This window comes from Pteropus vampyrus, unplaced genomic scaffold (genome assembly GCF_000151845.1).
Source record: "Pteropus vampyrus isolate Shadow unplaced genomic scaffold, Pvam_2.0 Scaffold213, whole genome shotgun sequence".
NCBI lineage: Eukaryota > Metazoa > Chordata > Mammalia > Chiroptera > Pteropodidae > Pteropus > Pteropus vampyrus.
Window position 1 is genome coordinate 1841381 of NW_011888994.1, and position 2263 is coordinate 1843643.

At 39.9% G+C, this 2263-nt stretch overlaps 1 protein-coding gene across 1 annotated transcript in view; it reads left to right on the top strand.

Moving 5' to 3' along the window:
• Positions 1-25: 25 nt before the first annotated feature.
• Positions 26-2263, top strand: part of ZNF366 (zinc finger protein 366) — a 70787-nt gene continuing 68549 nt past the window's right edge. Inside the window, exon 1 of the mRNA XM_023538136.1 lies at positions 26-117. Within this exon, the coding sequence (XP_023393904.1) occupies positions 96-117 (22 nt within the window). The 5' untranslated portion in view covers positions 26-95. The remainder of the gene's footprint in view (positions 118-2263) is intronic.

Consider the following 2263-nt stretch of genomic DNA (forward strand, 5'->3'; position numbering starts at 1 on the left):
GCTTGGAGAGAGCCTGTAAGTAGAAGAAAAGGCTCTGGAGGAAGACTGTGAAAAGATGAGCTTTATGGAATTATGAGAGTGAATACTGGAGGAGAATGCTTGCTCACCTCTGGCCTGGTAATAAACCTACAGTTGCTTTTTAATACAACTACTGCCATTCTCCAACTTAAAAATGTTCATTTGCTTGTATTGGGTATTTGGAGTTCAGAATGTATTTTCCTGCAGAAACTACATTTTCCTTGGTGATTAAGTCCACAGGCTAGTCCTTAAGACTCATAATATGCTATAACTAAATCTAACACTACCATGCCACCATGTATGATGGACTTTACTTAGCAAATTTCTGCCTGGATTCCAACATGGTATGCAACATTTTCTTCAACTCTAGTAGTTCAAACACAGTTCTACTTCATCCCTCAAACTCACTACCTCTGGGCTAGCTTTGAGGATGTCACTAGCTTTTCAGTAATAACACTGGGTATATGATAGAGGAAAGTGAACTCTGCGGGGTGAAAGTTAAGAAATTTAGGCATGGGGGATATACCTTAGGACAGTGACAGCAAGACAAGCAGACCAAGAGGTTGAGGTGGGGCAAAGGCAGTCAGGTTATCAGCTTTGGAGACTCTGGAAATTGGAGGTGAGGGTAGGGCATGGTAGAAGGTGTCGCCATTCTAAAGTATGAACTTTCATAAGCCAGTTGTTTGTTTGCCAGACACTGCCTGTATTCATTTTCCAACAGACACTTATCATACAACATATCAGTATAGCACTCAAATCGTATCATCCCATGACCTCTCTAGGCAGTCTATCTCCCGATAGCCCTTACTGGCACAATCAGATTTAGACTAAACTTTACAACTCTTCATCTGATTCTACTCTTGCTCCTCCACAATCCATATTTTTGCATAATAATCAAAATAGGCTTTTTTGAAATGTGAATCTGATCGTGTTCCTCTCCTGTGTAAAATCTTTAGTATTTTCCATTCATCTTACGATAAAGTTCAGAATCTGAACTTGGACTGACCAGGCTGCCCCTTACATAAGCTGCTGCCTCCCCATCATTTCCAGGTGCGTGCTTGCTCATTCTTTAGGTCCAAGTTTACATGTCATTTACAAGGGTCTTCTCTGACTTTTTGTCCAGATTTGGTACCTAGTTATAAGCTCTCTTAACTCCCAGATTTCCTCTTTGGAGCACTGACCACAATAGTAATTGCTTAGGTATTCAGGTATGAATTATTTAATGCATCACACCTCTACCAGGCAGTGAAATCCAGAAGCACATTAACCACACCTCGCATAGGGCCTTCTGGTCCATGAGACATGCTCACTAAATGATTGCGGAATGAGCCTTTGTGCCATACATTTTTTACCTTTTATATTATAAAAGATGTTGTTCTCCAATTTGAGAGACCATTCACTGAGTTTTTACTGTATGACAAGCACTGTTTCTTTAGAGGGCAGGGCAAGTTAGCTTCATGGTTAAAAATTAGGGCTCTTAGCCAGAATTCCTTGGGTCTGAAATCTTACTAATTGTGTGATATTGGGGAAGTACTATAACTTCTCCATGCCTCAGTTTCCTCATCTATAAAAGAGAGGAGGAGGTAAAGGACAATAATAGCACCTACTTCATAGGGCTATTACGATGATTAACTATTTTATGACCTGTAGAGTGCTTAGAATGGTGCCTGTCACATAGTAAGTATGTGAAAGCTGTTAGCTGTTCTTCTTTGTATTCTTTTCTCCTAATACTGTGAAAAATAGGTGTTAGATTATTATCTCCACTTGTTAAATGAGGAAACTAGATGCATGAAACAGACTTTCTTCAATAACTTGTTTAAATGAATCCTTCATATCAACTTTTCATGCTGAAAATAAGCTAAAAAGAAAGAAAAAAACAAATGGCCTCACATTTTGAGAGTTGAGACTTGGAGAATATTGGGGTTTGGCAAGATGAAGAGGATATATCAAAGAAACAAAGGAAGTGTCAAAGCAGTGTCAAAGAGAATGGGCCATCTCTTCTGCACATTAATATAATGAAACTTAGCCTGTCCGCGAGAAGAGATTTTCCACAGATTCTGGAAGGGACATGGAGAGCCAATGGAATGTGACTCAGAGCAGCAAGAACTAGCAACCTTCTCCAGGTTGCAGCAAGAAGTGAGAACAGTGACTTGCAACTCCTTCCAAAGCTCCTCAGAAGCTCTGCCAGCATCTACAAGAGCATCACCATGGCCTCAGACTGAATCCATTTGAAGTTTAAAAAATC